The 22,541-nt window shown below is 39.9% G+C and overlaps 1 protein-coding gene across 2 annotated transcripts in view; it reads right to left on the reverse strand.

The window, feature by feature from the left end:
- LOC140195453 (ATP-binding cassette sub-family C member 9-like) overlaps positions 1-22,541 on the reverse strand; it is a 172,138-nt gene that overhangs the window by 108,332 nt on the left and 41,265 nt on the right. Inside the window, exons 1-4 of one of the 2 annotated variants that reach the window (XM_072253770.1) lie at positions 7,671-7,737; positions 6,916-7,579; positions 6,162-6,271; positions 4,615-4,687 (exon numbers count right to left, since the gene is read on the reverse strand). In XM_072253770.1, the coding sequence (XP_072109871.1) occupies positions 4,615-4,687; positions 6,162-6,271; positions 6,916-7,512 (780 nt within the window). In that variant the 5' untranslated portion in view covers positions 7,513-7,579; positions 7,671-7,737. Of the gene's footprint in view, positions 1-4,614; positions 4,688-6,161; positions 6,272-6,915; positions 7,580-7,670; positions 7,738-22,541 lie in introns of those variants that run through there. The other variant, XM_072253779.1, reaches the window with a different exon arrangement.

The following is a 22,541-nucleotide window of genomic DNA, read 5'->3' on the forward strand; positions in this document are numbered from 1 at the left end:
AGGGTGGAGATGGAACGCATGTACACTTAGAGTTGTGAGAGGAAATAGGCATTAAATGGGCAAAGTTTTCAAGTAAATGAAAAGAAAAACATTGTTCTGTGAAACGCCAAAATTCACAAAAAAATTTTTTTGAACTAATAACAGCGATACAAAATGATGGACTGAATAAAACATTGATCTAAGATTTTTATAGATTATGATCATTTGCAAATTAAATTAGTGACAAATGTGGTGCAATTAGTATAACTGTTCAATGCGTATTATAGATTATGCAGCCCAATACAATCAACATTAAATACCTGCTTCCATTTACCCAAAATTATTTCCATTCACTCAGAAGAGTTAACATGAAAGAAAAAGTTTAATCACTGGTGCTTTACCAAAAACATTAATCTGAAAAATGCTGGAAACACTTATCATATCGGATATAATTTGTGGAAGAAAGCAGAGCTAAAACTTTGAGGTCTTCTACCTGCAACAATAACTCTGTTGCTCTTTTCACAGATGTTGCCTGACCAGATGTTTCAGTAGCCCAATCAATGGCCGGAGCAGCGCACAGCAAGGCGGTTTCTCTCGGGTCTCTCACAGGTCGGCGGCGCTTGTTTAAAAAGTGAGCTTCGTGGGCGTACGGTGTCATTCCGGCAGCCCAATCAGTGGCGGGAGCAGCGCACAGCGAGGGGGTTTCTTACTGTGTCAGGGGTACTGTGTAGGTTAAATGGCCATTCATGCTGAATGTTGGAGTCGTGGCAGACACATCTTTTTTAGTATACAGTATTTATTTCTTTGCACTTTTAAAAATCTATTCAATATGCGTATACTGTACTTGATTTACTTATTTATTTATTTTTTCCTCTCTTCTATATTAGGTATTGCATTGAACTGCCGCTGCTAAGTTAACAAATTTCATGTCATATGCTGGTGATAATAAACCTGACTCTGATTCTGAAAATGTTTCACCTCAATGCACGGAGTATAAGAAATAAAATGGATGAAGTTGTTGCACTTTTACCGATTGTCGGGTATGACATTGTGGCCACCACTGAATCATGGCTGAAGGATGGTTGTAGTTGAGAGCTGAATGTCTAAGGTTACACATTGTATTGGAGGAGGAATAGGAAGGTAGGCAGAGGGGGTTGTGTGGCTCTGCTGGTAAAGAATGGCATCAAATCAGTAGAAAGATGTGACATAGCATCAGAAGAAGTTGAATCCTTGAGTTGAGTTAAGAAACTGCAAAAGACCCTGGTGGCAGTTATATACAGGCCTCCAAACAGCAGCTGAGACATGGACTATAGATTACAAAAGGAAATAGAAAAGATGTGTCAAAAGAGCAATGCTATGATAGTCATTGAGAGATTTCAACATGCAAGTAGATTGGGAAAATCAGGTTGGTAATGGATCTCAAGAGAGCAAATTTGTTGAATACAAATGAGATGGCTTTTCAGAGCAGTTTGTCGTTAAGCCTACTTGAAGATCAGCTATACTGGATCGGATGTTACACAATGAACTGGAGGCGATTAGAGAGCTTAAGGTAAAGGAACCCTTAGGCAGTGATCACAATATGATTGAGTTCAACTTGAAATTTGATAGGGAGAAAGGAAAGTATGACGTAGCAGTATTTCGGTGGAGTAAAGGAGATTTACAGTGGTGTGAGAGAGGAGTTGGCCAAAGTAAATTGGAAGGAGATGCTGGCAAGGATGACAGCAGAGTAGCAGTGGCATGTGCTTCTGGGAAAAATAAGGGAGGTGCAGGATAGATGTATTTCAAAAACAAGGAGATACGTAAATTGGAAAATAGTACAACCGTGGCTGACAAGCGAAGCCAAAGCTAACGTAAGAGCAAAAGAGAGGGCATACAACAAAGCAAAAATTAGCGGGAAGACAGAGAATTGGGAAGCTTTTAAAAACCGACTAAAAGAATCATTAGGATGGAAAGGATGGAATATGAAAGCAAGCCAGCAAACAATATTGAGGTAGATAGAAAAAGCTTCTTCAAGTATATAAAAAATAAAAGAGAGATGATAATGGATATAGGTGACACAGGACAAGATAGGACAAAGACAGCATTGTTTCTTTAAGGGCAATATTATAATAGTCATTTTAGTCACTTTCTGTAGGTTTTTAAAAGCTTCCCAATCTTCTATCTTCCCGCTAATTTTTGCTTTGTTGTATGTTTCCTTTGGTTTTACATTAACCTTGACTTCCCTTGTCAGCCACGGATGTACTATTTTCCAATTTAAGTATATCCTGATGAACCTGTTGGAATTTTTTGACGAGATTACAAGTAGGATAGGTAAAGGGGATGCACTGGATGTTGTATATATGGACTTTCAGAAGGTCCTTGACAAGGTGTCACACATAAGGCTGCTTACCAAGTTAAGACTCCATGGCATTACAGGAAAGGAGGCAGCGGGTGGGAATGAAAGGATCCTTTTTTGGTTGGCTGCCAGTGACTAGTGGTGTTCTGCAGGGGTCCGTGTTGGGACCACTTTTTTTTATGCTGTATATCAATGATTTAGCTGATGAAATAGATGACCTTGTTGCCAAGTTTGCAGATGATACAAACATTGTGGAGGGGCAGATTGTGTTACGGAAACAGGTAGGCTGCAGAAGGACTTGAAACAGATTCGGAGAACGGGCAAGAAAGTGGCAATTGAAATACAATGTTGGAAAATGCATGGTCATACACTTTGGTAGAAGAAATATATGTGCAGAACATTTTATAAATGCGAAGAAAAATCCAAAAATCTGTGATGCAAAGGGACTTGGGAGTCCTTGTGCAGAACACCCTTAAGGTTAACTTGCAGGCTGAGTCGGTGGTGAGGAAGGCAAATGCAATGTTAGCATTCATTTCAAGGTATCTAGAATACAAGACCAGGGATGTGATGCTGGGGCTTTAGAAGGCACTGATGAGGCCTCACCTTGAGTATTGTGAATAGCTTTGGGATCCTCATCTAAGAAATGATATGCTGGCATTGGAGAGGGTCCAGAGGATGTCAACAAATTTGATTCTGGAAATGAAAGCGTTATCATATAGGGAGTGTTTGATGGCACTGGACCTGTACTCATTGGAATTTAGAAGGATGGGGGGGGATCTCATTACTTCATTGAAACCTTTCAAAGTTGAAAGGCCTAGACAGAATAGATGTGGAAAGGATGTTTTCCATGGTGGCGGAGTCTAGAACAACAGGGCACAGCCTCAGGATAGAGGGGTGTCCATTTAAAACAGAGATGCAGAGAAATTTCTTTAGCCAAAGGGTGGTGAAACTGTGGAATTTGTTACCAGAGGCAGTTGTGGAGGCCAGGTCGTTGGGTGTATTTAAGGCAGAACCTGATAGGTTCTTGATTGGACACGGCCTCAAAGGTTACGGGGAGAAGGCCGGGAAGTGGGGCTAAGAAGGGAAAAGAAGAATCAGCCATGATTGAATGGTGGAGCAGACTCACTGGGCCAAATGGCCTAATTCTGCTCCTATTTCTTATGGTCTTATGGTCAAATGCTTCCAATACTTTCCGTTTTTGCTTGATTTCTAGCACTTATATTTTTAAAAAAAATTTCTAGTCAGCTTCCATCTTGGACAATGCTAATCTTTCCAAAAGTATAGCTGTGGCACTACATTTGACTTTACCACTGGGTTAGAATTGAAAAAATGCAGGCAGATCTTTCCAAAGTACAGTGGATTCCGGTTAATTGAGCTATCGGTTAATCGGGACAGCCACTTATATGGGACAACTCTTGAAGAACAGAACAAATCCAGAAAATTACCGGGATTCCTTTCATTTACTTGGGACACTATGCCGTTTAGTGAGGGCAGGAAACTTGCTGATCAAGGTCTAACTGGCATTAGTTGCGCACACTAGAATGGCCATTTGATGGTACACTATGCTTAAAACGAAATGTTTTTAAATAGCATCAGTTACCTGTGTTTGTATTCAAAAAGCAGTGATTTTTGTCACTGATAGTCAGCGAGAAATAAGCAGTAGGAAAATTCCGAACTGTTTTCAAGCATTCAGGCGTGCACATGCTAAAAACAACTGGGAGTGAAATTTAAATAATTTCACTACTTCAACAAGTTCAGAAATATGAAGAATTTGAAGGTATCTATTAACAATCATCTTGAAAGTTACAAAGAAAATGAAAATTTGAAGGATGCAATCATCAAAAGTATTGTATGAAGGCAGTCCATTATCTGCACTAGGGGTCTGCACTGATTTTGTTCATTGCGTACACTCGATGAATTCCTCCATTGATAACTATTAGGAACTAATACACAGTTTTATAGTACTGTAGTACTATTGGTAGTGTTCTAATTTATTCTGATTTCATTTAAATGCATAATTTGTTATTTAGTTTTTCCTTTTTATATCTTTTTCATTATTTCCATGAAAATTCAGCTAATTGGAGCATCCGCTTAATTGGGTCAAGATGTCCTAATGTGTCTCAATTAACCAGAATACACTATACTCAACCATAATTACATTTCTAAACTAATTCTGATATATTATTTCTTCTTAGGTTGTTTCACCTTTTACAAAGAGCACACAATTTCGATTTTATATTCTGTACAAATTTTATGAAATGCATATATTCTAACAAGGAAGGTGAAAAATCAAAATCAACCTGAGGGAGTTTTCCTAGAACTTCCATCTTGATTGGTTCCCGATAACCACTTATTAATAGCCATGAAATCCACCTAAGGAAATAAACAGATGGTTCATTTGCAGTGAGTGCAAACCTGTTAGCCAATTCCTATTAAGAAAGCTTTCACAAACATTCAAATCACTGGTTACTTGGCTGTTGGTGATGCCGGATGCCAGTGGAATTGTACACACATCAAAAATAAAAGTTAGAACTGCTATCAAATGTCCTACAGTATGTAAAAGATTACTCCTACAATGCATTGAAAACATTTACACTACAGCATCAGTCTTGTTATATTGGCTTGAATTTATAATCTTAGACTGCAAAGACTTGACTTTGTGCAATGATCAAGTTTGGTGTTACGCAATAAGTCTACAACAGAGAAAATAATTAACTAGATTCTGATGTCTGCTTCCAAATAAGAATACTGTCTTGAGATCTGATAACATCATACACAAAGTGGCTTACCGAAATGTCACTGTTAGCCAGTAAACTGGTTGTGGTTTGGATATCTTGGTTCGAAAAGTAATCAGAGTTTCTACTCACCATCACTATTCCATATAGCACATATGGAGGAATGGGCTTATCTAAAATACCTTTCTAAGTCAAATAGCTACTTTCATTTAGTTTTATGCAAATATAGAGAGCATATGGGCAAAACACTAAGAGATACATCTTCACAATTGGCATGGAATAACACAATCAACTGAGCAAGAAAACAATCTATAGTTAAAGTTCTATATATGAAAACATAAGGGAATACAGGTCCATAATTCATTGGAAGTGGCGTCGCAGGTAGATATGGTCGCAAAGAGAGCTCTTGGCACATTGGCCTTCACAAATCAAAGTATTGCGTACAGAAGATGGGATGTTATGTTAAAGATGTACAAGAAATGGGTGAGGCCAAATTTAGAGATTGTGTGCAGTTTTGGTCATTGACCTACAAGAAAGATGTAAATTAGGTTGAAAGGGTACAGAAGAAATTTACAAGGATGTTGCTGGTGTTGGATCTGAAGGACCTGAGTTGTTAGGAAAGATTAAATAGGCTTGGATTTTATTCCTTGGAATGTGAAAGACTGATAGGAGATTTCATTGAGGTATACAGAACTATGAGGGGTACATATAAGGTAAATGCAAGCATGCTTTTTCCACTGAGGCTGGGTGGGACTTCAAATACAGGTGATGGGTTAAGGGAGAAAGGTGAAAAGTTTAAGGGAAACATGAAGGGAAGTTTCTTTACTCATGAGGTCATGACAGTGTGGTATGAGCTGCCAGCGCAGGTGGTGCATATGAGCACAATTTCAAAATTTAGGAGAAGTTTGGATCGGCACATGGATGGTAGGGTAGTTGTAATGGTAGAGGTAGGGAGGCAGGTTGATGGGAGTAAGCAGTTTAAATGGTTCAGCATGGGCTAGATGGGTCGAAGGGCCTGTTTCTATGCTGTACTTTCCAAGAACTCTATGACTCTAATTGTACAATAATATTTTTTAAATAGTAGACAACAAAATTTAGCATTTTTCCCTTACGTGTAGGTGATCTGTGACAAAATATTGACGTAAGGCTGATGAAATTTTTTTTCTGGGTCTTGTAGTTCTAAGGGTGGGATATCTCTGGAATACCCTGGACCATAATACCCCTAAAAGAAAGAAATTATACCAATTAACTCATTCTGCTACTTCTTAAGATTTCAAAACAATTGCCATCTTTCAATAGTACATAAAATAGATATAAAACTCTTTGCAACAGTAAACTTGGTAAATCTGAATACTCACAAAATACAATGTAGTGACGTGCTGTCACTTCAAAAGATCAACATGGAAGAAGTGCAGCTACTTAAATACATTTTAGAGAATAAAATAGTAGATTGCCAACAAATGCTATGCACTCATAACACTTTGTTTTCAATGCCAATTAATGAAAACTCAGCTTTTAAGTATTTAGTACTATAATCAAGGCAATGGCTAATCTATTAAATAGCTATTATATTAATTGTGCTGGAAAATCGAAATTCATTAAAGGTTCGTTATACTCAGAGCAAATTCTAACCCCAACAACAACATGCCTCAGTCCTTTCAAAACTTCAACTATGGTAAACAATAGTTGTATTCTTCTTATTCCCACACAAGCAAAACTGCAGGCTGTCAATCTTGTGGTAATTTATATTACATAAAGAGGTATAATGGCTCACAGTGAAAAATATAATAGAACAGATCACATGAACATAATTTGCCCTTTATAAAGTCATGCACTTTTTCCTTGAAATTATATTACAAGACATACCTTTTTAAAAAATATGCTGAGTTCCAGAATGACAAAGAGTCCATAGATTGAAGCCAAGGTACAGTCGAGGAGAAAAGTCAGATCACTGGTGATAAACCTCTGGGAATACATCTGATAAGCCTTCAACACACTAATGCTACAGGCAGCAGGCCAGTGAAATATAAAAAGCACCAAAAACATAGGTGCATTTGCACTTTCCGCAACATCATAGTAAACTATAGAAAGGATACACGAGACAAGTTGTGCTGCATCAGGTACATAAATAAATGGTCTGTCCAACTTCGAATACAACTGTGATAAAATGCCATCTGCCACAGCACAGGCTGATATAAAAATGTAGAAAAATGTTAATATCCAACGCACATTGTGCCATGGAAAATGAATCCAGCCTCTCAAACCTGTAGGGAATGTTGCAGGGGAACGTTGTCTGCACTTAATCACAACAACACCAATTACAGAACAGAACACAAATGTCAGATGTACAAGAAGGTTTACACCTTCACTGAAACAAACGTCTTTAATATGAGATTCCTCAGTTGGTTGAGAAGTATAGTTTTTGTGGGCAAGTCCACAAAATATAATAAAAGCATTTTCCATCTCAATTACTTCTTTTTGGTATTCATTCAATGCAAATGCAGCTTGTATTCTTTTATTTTCAAGTCACCTGTAAAAGAAAAATAAAGTAATTAATCAACTGAACAAAATACCTGTATTGCATTTCATTGAAAAATTTTCAAAGTAGCACGAGCATTTACTGCTAAAGGAAGGTACGTTGTACTGGTCATGTATTTTCTTTAATGAAACCATTCACTTGGTTTCTCAGTCATTTGTTATCTCAATGTGTAATCTGAGGTTAGCAGAACATCCTTATAATGCTCAGCATCATAGTTAATGAGGTCACTTCATGCACACTTGTCACTCAACAAAACAATTTTAAAACAGGAACTGAGTCAGCTTTCAATTGCGTCACTCACTTTGAGTTCCTAGCAGGGAAACAATGGTAGATGTGGTCTTTCTCAATAACTGAAATGAAATATGATTCTATTAAGATTTTAGAATCAGGGATGTTCTTCATCCAGAAAAAGCACATGAGAATTTTTAATGAAGAAAAAACCTCTGTACCTTTGGAACCTTCTTCACTGACAAATAATGTGAACAGAAATTGAATAGAAAGATCTAAATCAACAGCTTAAAACTAATCCTTTTGCCTAACATTTTTGTTTTGCATTGAGGATTAAAAGTGTCTGTGTCACTGATTTAATGTGCTGTATTATTTTCTGAGGGGGCCAAACAAAGTCATCTCCAGTGTAAATAAGTTCCTCAGATTGTGCAACAGTTATATTTCTTACCACAGCTTATGCAATGAGCTAAAGTGGCCTGTATTAACAAATGCTAACATTTCTCACAAATTGTGCAATATAATCTGATTGAATCTAGTAACGGAAACATTTTAATTTATATTGCCTTATTCTGAAGATGTCCAAAATGCTTCACAAATAACTTATTGACTACAACTGATTCATACATATTAAGGAGCATATTAAGGTCCATTGCGCCTTGTCCCATCTCCAGCTGTCTCGACTCTTGCCTTGCCACTGGATCCAGGTGGGAATTGGGAAGAGAGAGCGAAGCTGATGCTGTGCGACTTCCCCTCACTTAAATCTAAATCATGCGCTAGTCTCGACACCATCAATGGTGTCAAGGTTTTCATCAACGACGACGATGGACGAACATATTAAGAATGAACAAACAGAAAATGAAATAAATAACTAATTAATGTTTTTAATAGTACCATTTTATGAAGAATTTATCAAGAACATATACAGGAATAATATTCCTTCTTTGAATGCTATCGTGGAAAAACTTAGCTTCGTACCTACAGCAAATGCTCTCATAGACGATTGGCTACATGTTGCTGTTAAAATGTCAGTAGTGCTAATGTTACCAATTCTTATTTATGCAAATGACGCACAACTTCAAGCAAATGGCAAAAAAGATGCTGCCAAAAATGTAATGATCAAAAAAATGCCCCAATACTAAATGCACTGAATAAAATGAAGTTGCTCTGCTGTACAATATAAATTAACTAAACCAGCAGAGGAAGTTAACTTGTTCGTTTCATTCTTAGCATCCTTTAAGACATCATGAAAATTAATTCCTGCTCATCAGCTGGAAAGTTTATTAATGCAAATTCTTATTTTATTTACTTTGCTTTTTGCGTTTTCTGCTCTTTACTTCTTTACAATTCTTTACCAGAATCTGCATGAGTCATCAATTCTTATTATGCTTTTTCTTTAACCCACATATTGTTTATTTCAAAATCCTTCTGTCTGCTTCCGGTATTACTTCGCTGCTGTTCTGTTCACTTAAACCCCGGGCATTCAATGCAGTAATCTCACCAATATCAACCTACCAATCAAGAAGTTTAAACAGCTAAAAATTCAGGATAGATACAATGCAAAGATATACCCCTTCAGTGAATAATGAAATGCTTCTTTACTAAAGCAGAAAACCTGTTATTACATAATTCCTGCAGTACCTCTCCAATGTGTCACTTTAAAATAAGTAATGTAAAACTGAAGTACAGGCAATCCCACATTATAGTTGCCTGGGTTATGGAAATTCACCATTACAGAATTCAAAAATCACAATACAAAATTTTGAGATACAGTATAAAATTAGCTCTAAAATAAATCATGTAAAACATAGAAACATAGAAAATAGGTGCAGGAGTAGGCCATTCGGCCCTTCGAGCCTGCACCGCCATTCAGTATGATCATGGCTGATCATCCAACTCAGAACCCTGCACCAGCCTTCCCTCCATACCCCATGATCCCTTTAGCCACAAGGTCCATATCTAACTTCCTCTTAAATGTAGCCAATGAACTGGCCTCAACTGTTTCCTGTGGCAGAGAATTCCACAGATTCACCACTCTCTGTGTGAAGAAGTTTTTCCTAATCTCGGTCCTAAAAGGCTTCCCCTTTATCCTCAAACTGTGACCCCTCGTTCTGGACTTCCCCAACATCGGGAACAATCTTCCTGCATCTAGCCTGTCCAATCCCTTTAGGATTTTATACGTTTCAATCAGATCCCCCCTCAATCTTCTAAATTCCAATGAGGATAAGCCCAGTTCATCCAGTCTTTCATCATATGATAGTCCTGCCATCCCAGGAATCAATCTGGTGAACCTTCTTTGTACTCCCTCTATGGCAAGGATGTCTTTCCTCAGATTAGGGGACCAAAACTGCACACAATACTCCAGGTGTGGTCTCACCAAGGCCTTGTACAACTGCAGTAGTATCTCCCTGCTCCTGTACTCGAATCCTCTTGCTATGAATGCCAGCATACCATTCGCCTTTTTCATCGCCTGCTGTACCTGCATACCCACTTTCAATGACCGGTGTATAATGACACCCAGGTCTCGTTGCACCTCCCCTTTTCCTAATCGGCCACCATTCAGATAATAATCTGTTTTCCTGTTTTTGCCACCAAAGTGGATAACTTCACATTTATCCACATTAAATTGCATCTGCCATGAAGTTGCCCACTCACCTAACCCATCCAAGTCACCCTGCATCCTCTTAGCATCCTCCTCACAGCTAACACTGCCTCCCAGCTTCGTGTCATCCACAAACTTGGAGATGCTGCATTTAATTCCCTCATCCAAGTCACTAATATATATTGTAAACAACTGGGGTCCCAGCACTGAGCCTTGCGGTACCCCACTAGTCACTGCCTGCCATTCTGAAAAGGTCCTGTTTATTCCCACTCTTTGCTTCCTGTCTGCCAACCAATTCTCTATCCACATCAATACCTTACCCCCAATACTGTGTGCTTTAAGTTTGCACACTAATCTCCTGTGTGGGACCTTGTCAAAAGCCTTTTGAAAATCCAAATATACCATATCCACTGGTTCTCCCCTATCCACTCTACTAGTTACATCCTCAAAAAATTCTATGAGATTCGTCAGACATGATCTTCCTTTCACAAATCCATGCTCACTGTGTCCAATGATTTCACCGCTTTCCAAATGTGCTGTTATCACATCTTTGATAACTGACTCTAGCAGTTTCCCCACCACCGATGTTAGGCTAACTGGTCTATAATTCCCTGGTTTCTCTCTCCCTCCTTTTTTAAAAAGTGGGGTTACATTAGCCACCCTCCAATCCTCAGGAACTAGTCCAGAATCTAAAGAGTTTTGAAAAATTATCACTAATGCATCCACTATTTCTTGGGCTACTTCCTTAAGCACTCTGGGATGCAGACCATCTGGCCCTGGGGATTTATCTGCCTTTAATCCCCTCAATTTACCTAACACCACTTCCCTACTAACATGTATTTCCCTCAGTTCCTCCATCTCACTGGACCCTCTGTCCCCTACTATTTCCGGAAGATTATTTATGTCCTCCTTAGTGAAGACAGAACCAAATTGGTCTGCCATGTCCTTGCTCCCCATAATCAATTCACCTGTTTCTGTCTGTAGGGGACCTACATTTGTCTTAACCAATCTTTTTCTTTTCACATATCTATAAAAGCTTTTACAGTCAGTTTTTATGTTCCCTGCCAGTTTTCTCTCATAATCTTTTTTCCCCTTCCTAATTAAGCCCTTTGTCCTCCTCTGCTGAACTCTGAATTTCTCCCAGTCCTCAAGTGATCCACTTTTTCTGGCTAATTTGTATGCTTCTTCTTTGGAATTGATACTATCTCTAATTTCCCTTGTCAGCCACGGGTGCACTACCTTCCTTAATTTATTCTTTTGCCAAACTGGGATGAACAATTGTTGTAGTTCATCCATGCGATCTTTAAATGCTTGCCAATGCATATCCACCGTCAACCCTTTAAGTGTCATTTGCCAGTCTATCTTAGCTAATTCATGTCTCATACCTTCAAAGTTACCCTTCTTTAAGTTCAGAACCTTTGTTTCTGAATTAACTATGTCACTCTCCATCTTAATGAAGAATTCCACCATATTATGGTCACTCTTACCCAAGGGGCCTCTCACGACAAGATTGCTAATTAACCCTTCCTCATTGCTCAATACCCAGTCTAGAATAGCCTGCTCTCTAGTTGGTTCCTCGACATGTTGGTTCAAAAAACCATCCTGCATACATCCCAAGAAATCCTCTTCCTCAGCACCCTTACCAATTTGGTTCACCCAATCTACATGTAGATTGAAGTCAACCATTATAACTGCTGTTCCTTTATTGCACACATTTCTAATTTCCTGTTTAATACCACCCCCAACCTCACTACTACTGTTAGGTGGCCTGTACACAACTCCCACCAGCGTTTTCTGCCCCTTAGTGTTATGCAGCTCTACCCATATCGATTCCACATCTTCCCGGCTTATGTCCTTCCTTTCTATTGCGTTAATCTCCTCTCTAACCAGCAACGCCACCCCACCTCCTTTTCTTTCATGTCTATCCCTCCTGAATATTGAATATCCCTGAATGTTGAGCTCCCATCCTTGGTCACCCTGGAGCCACGTCTCTGTGATCCGAACTATATCATATTCATTAATAACAATCTGCACTTTTAATTCATCCATCTTGTTACGAATGCTCCTTGCATTGACACACAAAGCCTTCAGGCGCGCTTTTACAACTCTCTTAGCCCTTATACAATTATATTGAAAAGTGGCCCTTTTCTGCAAAACACTGCAAATTTACTTTGTATATCTCCTGTTTTTTTGACATGTGTGTAGAGGATGTCAAATGCTTAGAAAGAGGTGACATAGGATCAGAATATGTAGAATCCTTGTGGGTAGAGTTAAGAAACTGCAAGGGTAAAAACACCCAGATGGGAGTTATATACAGGCCTCCGAAAGGTAGCTAGGATGTGGGATACAAATTACACTGGGAGATAGAAAAGTCATGTAAAAATGGCAAAGTTGCAACAGGCATGGGGACTTCACTAAGCAAGGAGATGAGGGAAGTCAGGTTGGTTGTAGATCCCAAAACAGGGAATTTGTAGAATGCCTGCAAGATGGCTTTTTAGAACAACTTGTCTTTGAGCCCACTAGGGAAAGGGCAATTTTGTATTGGGTGTTGTGCAGTGAACCAGATTTGATTAGGCAGCTGAAGGTAATGGGACCCTTAGGAGACAGTGATCATAATATGATAGAATTCACTCTGCAGTTTGAGAGGGAGAGGCTAAAGACAGACAGAACATTTATACAGTGGAGTAAAGAGAATCACAGAGATATGAGAGAGGAACTAGCGAAAGTTGATCGGAAAGGAATATGAGCAGGGATTACAGCAAAACAGCAATGGCTGGAGTTTCTGGGAGCAACTTGGAAAACACAGGATAGACACATTCCAAAGATTAAGTTTTCTAACAGGAGGATGAGGGAACAATGGTTGACAAGGGAAGTCAAAGGCAGCAGAAAAGAAAAAGGGAAGGCATATAATATAACAAAAATTAGTGGGAAGTTAGAGGATTGGGAAGCTTTAAAAACCAACAGAGGGCAACTAAAACAAAACCATAAGGAAAGAAAAGACAAAATATGAAGGTAAGCTAGCCAACAATATAAAAGAGGATACAAAAAGCTTTTCAGATATATAGAGTAAAAGAGAGATGGGACTGGAAAACGATGCTGGAGTGGTTATAATGGGGACAAAAATATGGTGTACAAACTTAGTAAGTACTGTGCACAATGGTAGAAATTCGGGAGTGTCTGGGGGCAGAAGTGAGTGTACTTGCTGTTACCAAGGAGCAGGTACTTGAGGTGCTGAAAAGTCTGAAGGTAGTTAAGTCACCTAGAACAGATGAACTATGCCCCAGAGTACTGAAAAAGGTAGCAAAGTGATTGCTGAGGCACTAGCAGTGATCTTTCAAGAATCACTAAATTCTGGAATGATTCAGGAAGACTGGAAATTGCAAATGTCACTCCACTTTTTCGGAAGGGAGGGTGGCATAAGAAAGGAAATTATTGGCCAGTTAGCCTGACGTCAGTGTATGAGAAGCTGTTGGAGCCCATTATTAAGAATGAGATTTCAGGGTACTTGGAGGCACATGATAAAATTGGCCAAAGTCAGCATGGTTTCCTTAAGGGAAAATCTTGCCTGACAATTCTATTGGAATTCTTTGAAGAAATAACAGGATAGACAATTGAGAGTCAGGTGATGTTGTTTTACTTGGCTTTGAAGAAGGCCTTGACAAGATGCAGCACACGAGGCTGCTTAACCAGATAAGAGTCATTGTAGTACAGGGGAGATACTAGCATGGACAGAAGATTGGCTGAACTGGCAGGAGGCAAAGAATGGGAATAAAGGGGGCCTTTTCTAGTTGGCTGCTGGTGACTAGTGGTGTTCCACAGGGAGAAGTGTTGCAGCCTTTTCTTTTCATGTTATATACCAATCATTTGGATGACAGAATAGATGGCTTTGTGGCCAAGTTTGTGGAATAGTGCCGCAGCAACAATCTGGCACTCAACATGAGTAAAACAAAAGAGCTGATTGTGGACTTCAGGAAGGGTGAAACGAAGGAACACATACTAATCCTCATAGAGGGATCAGAAGTGGAGAGAGTGAGCAGCTTCAAGTTCCTGGGTATCAAGATATCTGAGGATCTAACCTGGTCCCAACATAGTGATGTAGTCATAAAGAAGGCAAGACAGCAGCTATAGTTTATTAGGAGTTTGAAGAGATTTGGCATGTCAACAAATACACTCAAAAACTTATATGGTTGTACCGTGGAGAGCATTCTGACAGGCTGCATCACTATCTGGTATGCAGGGGCTACTGCACAGGACCGATAGAAGCTGCAGAAGGTTGTAAATCTAGTCAGCTCCATCTTGGGCACTAGCCTACAAAGTATCCAGGACATCTTTAGGGAGCGGTATCTCAGAAAGGCAGTGTCCATTATTAAAGACCTCCAGCACCCAGGGCATGCCCTTTTCTCACTGTTACCATCAGGTAGGAGGTACAGAAGCCTGAAGGCACACACTCAGCGATTCAGGAACAGCTTCTTCCCCTCTGCCATCCGATTCCTAAATGGCCATTGAAGCTTTGGACACTATCTCACTTTTTTTAATATACAGTATTTCTGTTTTTGCACATTTTTTAAATAATCTATTCAATATACTTACTGGAGTTACTTGTTAATTTATTATGTTTCATTTTATTTATTATTATTTTTTTTCTCTCTCTGTTAGATTACATATTGCTATGTAGCTGCTGCAAAGTTAACAAATTTCACGTCACATGCCGGTGATAATAAAGCTGATTCTAATTCTGATTCTGACATTACAAAGATAGGTGGAGGGGCAGGTGGTGTTGAGAAAGCAGGAAGTCTGCAGAAGGACTTAGGCAGATTAAGAGACCGGCAAAGAAGTGGCAGATGGAATACAGTGCAAGGATGTGTATGGTCATACACTTTGGTGGAGGGCATAAAGGCATTGACTATTTTCTAAATGGGGAGAAACTTTAAAAGTCAGATGTGCAAAGGGACTTGGGAGTCCTCGTGCAGAATTCCTAAAAGGTTAACTTGCAGATTGAATCATGGTAAGGAAGGCAGATGTGAAGTTTGCACTAATTTTGAGAGGACAAGAATATAACAGCAAGGGTGTAAGCTGTGGCTTTACTCGACATTGGTCAGACCACACTCGAAGCATTGTGAACAGCTTTAGGTCCCTTATCTAAGAAAGGATGTGCTGGCATTGGAGAGGGTTCAGAGGAGGTTCATGGGCTCTGGGCCTGTACTCACTGGAGTTCAGAAGAATGGGGAGGGGTGTGAATCTCATTGTAACCTATCAAAGAAAAAGTGAATGTGGATTGGATGTTTTGTATAATGGGGGAGTCTAGGACCAGGAGGTACAGCCTGAAAATGGAGGAACACCCATTTAGAAAAGAGATGAGGAGGAATTTCTTTAGTCAGAGGGTAGTGAATCAGTGGAATTCATTGCTACAGACAGCTATGAAGGTCAAATTATTGGGTACATTTAAAGTGGAGGTTGGTAGGTTCTTGATTAGTCAGGGTGTCAAATGTTACAGGGAGAAGGCAGGAGAATGGGGCGAGAGTGATAATAAACCAGCCATGATGGATTGGCAGAACAGACTTGATGGGCTGAATAGCCTAATCCTCTGATGTGGCTTCACATTATGGAAAATCATGATAAAACCCTTGTTCTTGGAACGATTTTCTAACTCATCACAGAATCCCACTGAAGGCGAGATTCTGACGCCTTTACAGACATACTGTTCAGTTCATCCCCACAACTGCTCTGCTTTCTCCTCTAGTCCTTTCTCTAATGTTGCCATTTGTTCTTACAATATGGTGGCCCTTGCAGGGAAAGCAGGATGAACAGAAAGTGAAGCACCATGGCAGGATATATGTGCAATCTGAGATTAGTACAGAGAGGCAGCAGAATGGTGGGAGAAAGTAAAATGAAGAATAAAGGGAGAAGGGATATGGAAGATAGAGTTCAGGAAGGAGTACACGGATAGACTGAATCAGGTCAGTATTAAGGAGCAGGAGGTGTTAGATGTTATGATACACACAAGGATTAACAAATCCCCAGGTCTGCATGAGATCTATCCCAGGTGCTACGAGAAGCAAAGGATCAGGCCCTAACTGAAACTTTTACATCTTCTGAGCTACATCTTACTGTTCCCTTATACAAGAAGCACAGCAGAGTTAAACCAGGAACTACAGGACAGTGAGTCTTATGTCAGCAGTAAGGAAATTATAAAATAGTTATAAAATGTTAATGGATTGGATTTATGTTCATTTGGAAAGGCATAGTTTGATCAGGTATATTAAGTATGGCATTGTGTGGGGTAAGATCCTACCTCACTCATTTAATCGTCTTTTGAGGAGGTAACCCAAGAAAATTGATGAAGGCAGGACAGAAGATGTCGTCTATATGGAGTTTAGTAGAAGAATAGCGTATAGCCTTGGTCGACAGTGGCTATATTTTATTAGGAATTTGAGGAGATTCGTTATGTCAACAAAAACACTTGCACGTTTCTACAGATAAGAAAGCGGAGCTTAGGAGGGTTAATGGTGCCTAACGGCGACTCCTTTGTTTGCACCTTCGGAAACAGCTCTATTTCCATCTTTCATATCTCTATTTTCCCCTTTCAAGGTTCTTTTGAAGACCCTGACCTATATGCTGACTACGGTTCTTTGCAGGAACAGGACCCGCTCTTGGGGTTTCACAACCAACCATTGTTATTCGGCACACTAAAGGCTCGGATTTGGAAGCCTAGGATCTCAGGGCTCTGGAGACAAGAGGATCGAGGGTCAGTGACATGACAGGAGATCCGTGTGTCGTCAGGGGAGTTGTAATATCTGCAGTTGTGTGCCCAGTTTTTTGGGTACGGTGCTCAAAAAAAGTAACGTGGTGGACTTCCAACATCAGGAACCCAACGAATTGTTTGTTATGTCTCCCCACTCGCTGGGAAAATGGAGACACCTCTTTTTCCCTAATTAGGGAGAAAGTGAACCTGTGGTATGTTGAATACCGGGTGAAACGCAAAGCCTTTGGGGTAACTGCAAGTCTAAGTCGTTGCTGTTGCTTTGCTTATGCTTGAGTGCTTGGTGGTGGTGTCGATGCATTTTTTTTTGCCAGTTAGGGGAGGGGGAATTGTTGCTCGCTGCTGCTTATGGGCGGGAGGGAAGAGCTGAGGGGGGATTTAACTGCTGTTCATTCTTTGGAGCACACCTCTGTTTTTGTGGATGGTTGTGAAGAAAAAGCATTGCAGGATGTATACTGTATACATTTCTCTGACATTAAATTGTATTTTTGAACCTTTGCGATGTACCATGGAGTGCATTCTAACTGGCTGCACTGTCATCTAGTATGGGGAGGGGTAGCTTCTGCACAGGATTGAAGTAAGTTGCAGAGAATTATAAACTTAGTCAGCTCCATCATGGTCACTAGCCTCCATAGTATCCAGGACACCTTCAAGGAACGTTGCCTCAAAACGTTGTCAAGAGCCTGATAGTTGATAGTAACTGTTCTTGAACCTGGCGTTGTGAGTTCTGAGGTACTTGTTTCTTCTACCCGATGGCAGCAGTGAGAAAAGAGCATGAGCTGGGTGGTGTTGTCATTGTTACCATCAGGAAGTAGGTACAGAAGCCTGAAGGCACACACTCAATGAGTCAGGAACAGTTTCTTACCCCTCTACCATCGGTTTTCTAAAGTACAGTTCCAACACGATATTCAAGTTTGCTGATGACATCATTGTATCAAAGATACAGCCATAACAAACAGGAGGGAGATTGAAAATTTGGCTCAGTGATGTCATAACAACAACCTCTCACTCAATGTCAGCAGGACTAAGGAATTGATAGTAGACTTCAACGGAGGGAGACCAGAGGTCCATGAGCCAGTCCTCATTGAAGGATCAGTAACTTCAAATTCCTGGGCGTTACTGTCTCCAAGGAGCTGTCCTGGATCCATCATATAAATTTAATTGCCTAAGAAAGCACACCAGTGCCTCTACTTCCTTAGGAGACTGCAGAGATTCAGCATATCACCAAAAAACCTTGACAACCTTCTATAGGTGTGTAGTGGAAAGTGTATTGGCCCGGTGTGGGAACACCAATGCCTTTGAATGGAAAATCCTACAAAAGGTAGTGGATTCAGCCCAGCACATCATGGTCAAAGCCCTCCCAGCCACTGAGCAGATCTACATGAAATGTTGTCATTGGAAAGCAGCATCCATTTTCAAAGATCCTCACCACCCAGCTCATGCTCTTTTCTCACTGCTGCCATCGGGTAGAAGAAACAAGTACCTCAGAACTCACAACGCCAGGTTCAAGAACAGTTACTATCAACTATCAGGCTCTTGAACAAAAGGGGATAACTATACTCATCTATTGAGACGTTCCCACAACCAATGATTTCACTTTAAGGATTCTTTATCTTGTTTTTTCATACTCTTGTTATTCATTGGTACAGTATTAATTTATATTTGACAGTTTGTTGTCTTCTATGCTCTTGTTCTTTCATTGTTCCTGTTTACAGTTACTATTCTATAGATTTTGAGTTGAGTAGGCCCAAGCATCTAAGTCTAGAAGAATGAGAGGAGGCCTCATTAAAACGTAGAGATGTCTTAAAATGGCCTGACAAGCCAGGTGCAGAGATGTTTTCTCTGCTGACAACTCTAGGATCAGGAGGCACAATTTCACAATGAGGGGTGTTAACTGTTTTCCGCTGAAATGTGAAAAAATGTCTTCACTATGGTGTTAGTGAACATTTGGAATTCTTTACCCAACAAACCTCTGATGCCTCAGTCCTTATGTTCATTCAAAACACAGATTGCTAGATTTCTGAACATTAAGATATTAAAGGATTTGGGAACATTACAGAAAAACAGTGCAGAGGTGAAAGGTCAGCCATGATCACAATAAAGGGCAAAGTGGACTCCAAGGGCCAGATGGCCTTCTGCTTATGTTCTTCTGCTTCAACTTCAAGACATGGCCAAACTGATTATAACCTACGTTTGTACATTCCGACCTAGCTCTCAGTGACCTGCACCTCTTTACTTATCCAAAAATCCGTCAATGTTATCTTAAAACCATTCAAAAATTACATTTATAAGACCCTTTGATGATGAGAGTTCCAAAGACTCATGCCCTCAAAAATGGGTGCCATTTTACTTTTAATCAGTGACCCATACATAGTTCTATTTTCTCCCACAAGGAAGCCTCCTTCCCACATCTATCCTGTAACTATCCCCGAGTATCTTATATGCTTAAATCAAGTTGCCCCTCACTCTTTCAGATTCCCAGCCTATTCAATCATAATAGTCACCAATAGGTGGCACGGTGAGGCAGTGGTTAATACCCTGTGGAGGGTAATCTAAATGTTCATGTATTTGGTGAAAAATCAAGTTGGATTCATTGTTGCTCCTCATCACTGAGCAGAAGGCAGGAAAGAGGTGTTCCACCTCTTCCAGCACTCATTTATAATTTAGTGAGAGGTTTTAACAAATATTAAATGTGTGGTTTGTGATTCATTCCTGAAAATGCCTATTGTTAGATGAATATTTACAGTTTGTCAGTGTCAACAATGCAATAAATTCAGAACTGTAATTTATTTAAATATTTATCTTGCTGGGATCTTCTGCATGTGTCTCTGAATCTCCTTTTCACATTCTCTTCCTCTCTTTTATCACATATATCAAAAAATATTTAGGTGAAAACCCGAAGTGTTACTACATTTCTTTTAAAGGAGCTGAATTCTGAAAGAGTAAGTACATTTAACTATACTTACAGTTATGTAGTCCGACAAATTTCCATCAAAACATAGCAATGGACTTATAAATACATAAAAGTTTTCCACTGTATCACAGTAATTAATCTAGATTTCTGCCCATGACTACTGAAATTAGTTACAACTGCCCACTCAAGGTTTATCCTCTAATAATCTTTCACTGCAGACTCAGAGGTTAAAGTTCACATCTAGTACTTCCACATAGAAACCATAGAAAAACTACAGCACAGAAACAGGCCTTTTGGCCCTTCTTGCCTGTGCCGAACCATTTTCTGCCTAGCCCCGCTGGCCTGCACAGGGAACATATCCCTCCATACACCTCCCATCCATGTATCTGTCCAATTTATTCTTAAACGTTAAAAAAGAACCTGCATTTACCACCTCGTCTGGCAGCTCATTCCACACTCCCACCACTCTCTGTGTGAAGAAGCCCCCCCCTAATGTTCCCTTTAAACTTTTCCCCCTTCACCCTTAACCTATGTCCTCTGGTTTTTTTCTTCCCTTGCCTTAGTGGAAAAAGCCTGCTTGCATTCACTCTATCTATACCCATCATAATTTTATATACCTTTATCAAATCTCCACTCATTCTTCTACGCTCCAGGGAATAAAGTCCTAACCTATTCAACCTTTCTCTGTAACTGAGCTTCTTAAGTCCCGGCAACATCCTTGTAAACCTTCTCTGCACTCTTTCAACCTTATTAATATCCTTCCTGTAATTTGGTGACCAAAACCGAACACAATACTCCAGATTCGGCCTCACCAATGCCTTATACAACCTCATCATAACATTCCAGCTCTTATACTCAATACTTTGATTAATAAAGGCCAATGTACCGAAAGCTCTCTTTATGACCCTATCTACCTGTGATGCCACTTTTAGGGAATTTTGTATCTGTATTCCCAGATCCCTCTGTTCTACTGCACTCCTCAGTGCCTTACCATTAACCCTGTATGTTCTACCTTGTTTTGTCCTTCCAAAGTGCAATACCTCACAGTTGTCTGTATTAAACTCCATCTGCCATTTTTCAGCCCATTTTTCCAGCTGGTCCAAATCCCTCCGCAAGCTTTGAAAACCTTCCTCACTGTCCGCTACACCTCCAATCTTTGTATCATCAGCAAATTTGCTGATCCAATTTACCACATTATCATCCAGATCATTGATATAGATGACAAATAACAATGGACCCAGCATTGATCCCTGTGGCACACCACTAGTCACAGGCATCCACTTGGAGAAGCAATCCTCTACAACCACTCTTTAGCTTCTTCCATTGAGCCAATGTCTAATCCAATTTACCACCTCTCCATGTATACCTAGCGAATGAATGTTCCTAACTAACCTCCCATGCGGGACCTTGTCAAAGGCCTTACTTAAGTCTATGTAGACAACATCCATTGCCTTCCCTTCATCCACTTTCCTGGTAACCTCCTCGAAAAACTCCAGTAGATTGGTCAAACATGACCTACCACACACAAAGCCATATTGACTCTCCCTAATAAGTCCCTGTCTATCTAAATGCTTGTAGATTCTGTCTCTTAGTACTCCCTCCAATAACTTACCCACTACCGACGTCAAACTTACCGGCCTATAATTTCCTAGATTACTTTTCAATCCTTTTTTAAACAGAACAACATGAGCCACTCTCCAATCCTCCGGGACCTCACCCGTAGACACTGACATTTTAAATATATCTGCCAGGGCCCCTGCAATTTCAACACTAGTCTCCTTCAAGGTCTGAGGGAATACCCTGTCAGGTCTTGGGGATTTATCTGCTTTAATTTGCCTCAAGATAGCAAGCACCTCCTCCTTTTCAATCTGTACAGTTTCCATGATCTCACTACTTTTTTCCCTTAATTCCATAGACTTCATGCCAGTTTCCTTAGTAAATACAGACGCAAAAAACCCATTTAAGATCTCCCCCATTTGCATTTGTTCCGCACATAGCTGACCACTCTGATCTTCAAGAGGACCAATTTTATTCCTTACAGTCTTTTTACTGTTAATATACCTGTAAAAGCTCTTTGGATTATCCTTCACTTTGACTGCCAAGGCAACCTCATGTCTTCTTTTAGCCCTCCTGATTTCCTTCTTAAGTATTTTCTTGCACTTTTTATACTCCTCAAGCACCTTATTTACTCCCTGTTTCCGATACATGTCATACAACTCTCTTCTTCTTTATCAGAGTTGCAATATCCCTTGAAAACCAAGGTTCCTTATTCCTATTCACTTTGCCTTTAATCCTGACAGGAACATACAAGCTCTGCACTCTCAAAATTTCTCCTTTGAAGGCTTCCCACTTACCGATTACATCCTTGCCAGAGAACAACCTGTCCCAATCCATGCTTTTTAGATCCTTTCTCATTTCTTCAAATTTGGCCTTCTTCCAGTTTAGAACCTCA

This window comes from Mobula birostris, chromosome 1, assembly GCF_030028105.1.
Source record: "Mobula birostris isolate sMobBir1 chromosome 1, sMobBir1.hap1, whole genome shotgun sequence".
Lineage (NCBI taxonomy): Eukaryota > Metazoa > Chordata > Chondrichthyes > Myliobatiformes > Myliobatidae > Mobula > Mobula birostris.